The following is a 1,467-nucleotide window of genomic DNA, read 5'->3' as shown; positions in this document are numbered from 1 at the left end:
GGGACGACTGGGGGGTCCCTAGTTCAGATCTGGTGTGGGGTTGACTGGGACAACTGGGGGATCCCCAACTCATCCAGATCCTACTGGTTTAAGGTTGACTGGGCCAACTGGGGGATCTCCAGTTCAGCTCTGGGGTTGGGTTGGCCGGGGACAACTGGGGGGTCTGCAACTCATCCAGATCCTACTGGTTTAAGGTTGACTGGGCCAACTGGGGGATCTCCCGTTCAGCTCTGGTGTAGGGTTGACTGGGGACAACTGGGGGATCTCCAGTTCAGCTCTGGTGTAGGGTTGACTGGGCCAACTGGGGGATCTCCAACTCATCCAGATCCTACTGGTTTAAGGTTGACTGGGCCAACTGGGGGGGGGATCTCCAATAATCCAGCGATAGTGACCTCCTGATTGACTTTGTTGTGTCCCCTCCTCTTGACAGTGACCTCCAAACTCCACTGGAAAGCCTGGAGTTGGCCTTTTGCTACCTCCTTCCTGGTGACTTCACTTTCCTCTCCCAAAGTTTCCACGCTCCATCTTTGAAGAAATTAGATTTGAGCGGCCATGATTTTTCCACAAATCTTCTCCAATCTCTTCAACATCTTTTGAAGGAAACTTCAAGTTCTCTTCTCCACTTGGACCTGATGGAATGTCGACTGACAGACGCTGGGTTAGAGGTTTTGTTACCGGTTCTTGGTCGTTGTTCTCGTCTCCGTTATCTGGGATTTTTTGGTAACCCAATTTCAACATCTGGACTGAAAAATTTCTTGTGGAAAACGATGGTTTTACCAGATTTACGGCTGGTTGTTTATCCGTGTCCTACAGATTGTTACATCCAGGAGTCATCTCCTTCAACTTCCCTGTCCAACCAGGAGGATATGGTGGATGAAGAACTTCTCACCGCGCTCAACGCCGAGTTGTGCCGGATGCTGGTGAGCTCTGGTAGAACCGATGTTGTCTGGACCTCCAGCCTTTGCCAACATGGTGTCCTTGATGACTTCACCTCATAGTTTGGGCAACGTTGGACCTTCACCGCGACACCATCTGGACCTCCAGCCTTTGCCAACATGGTGTCCTTGATGATGTCACCTCGTAGTTTGGGCAACGTTGAACCTTCACCGTGACACCATCTGGACCTCCAGCCTTTGCCAACATGGTGTCCTTGATGATGTCACCTCATAGTTTGGGCAACGTTGGACCTTCACCGCGACACCATCTGGACCTCCAGCCTTTGCCAACATGGTGTCCTTGATTACTTCACCTCGTAGTTTGGGCAACGTTCAACCTTCGCACGCCGCGGCGTCACCAAAACTCACCGAGAGTTGGCGCCGAAACTCTTCCTTCCTCTTAAAATTTGGTGGTTTCTCCTCAACTTCATCCTTTTTTAGTCTGTTTTCCTGTTTTATTGTCACCATGACACCAACATCAGCCCCAACCCAGGGGATTCGGTGTCACCGGGACAGCGCCGTGTCACCAGGA

The 1,467-nt window shown here is 51.3% G+C and overlaps 1 protein-coding gene across 1 annotated transcript; it reads left to right on the top strand.

Moving 5' to 3' along the window:
• Positions 1 to 430: 430 nt before the first annotated feature.
• Positions 431 to 998, top strand: LOC104525545 (leucine-rich repeat-containing protein 14-like; the record flags this gene model as incomplete). The annotated part of the gene is made up of 1 exon (XM_010168725.1): positions 431 to 998. A coding segment is annotated over one exon (568 nt), but the record flags the coding sequence as incomplete, so codon positions are not given.
• Positions 999 to 1,467: the final 469 nt, after the last annotated feature.

The sequence above is a fragment of the Antrostomus carolinensis genome, unplaced genomic scaffold (genome assembly GCF_000700745.2).
Source record: "Antrostomus carolinensis isolate BGI_N321 unplaced genomic scaffold, ASM70074v2 scaffold44945, whole genome shotgun sequence".
NCBI lineage: Eukaryota > Metazoa > Chordata > Aves > Caprimulgiformes > Caprimulgidae > Antrostomus > Antrostomus carolinensis.
Note: the sequence above shows the minus strand (reverse complement) of the source record. Positions and strands in the feature narration are given on the sequence as shown.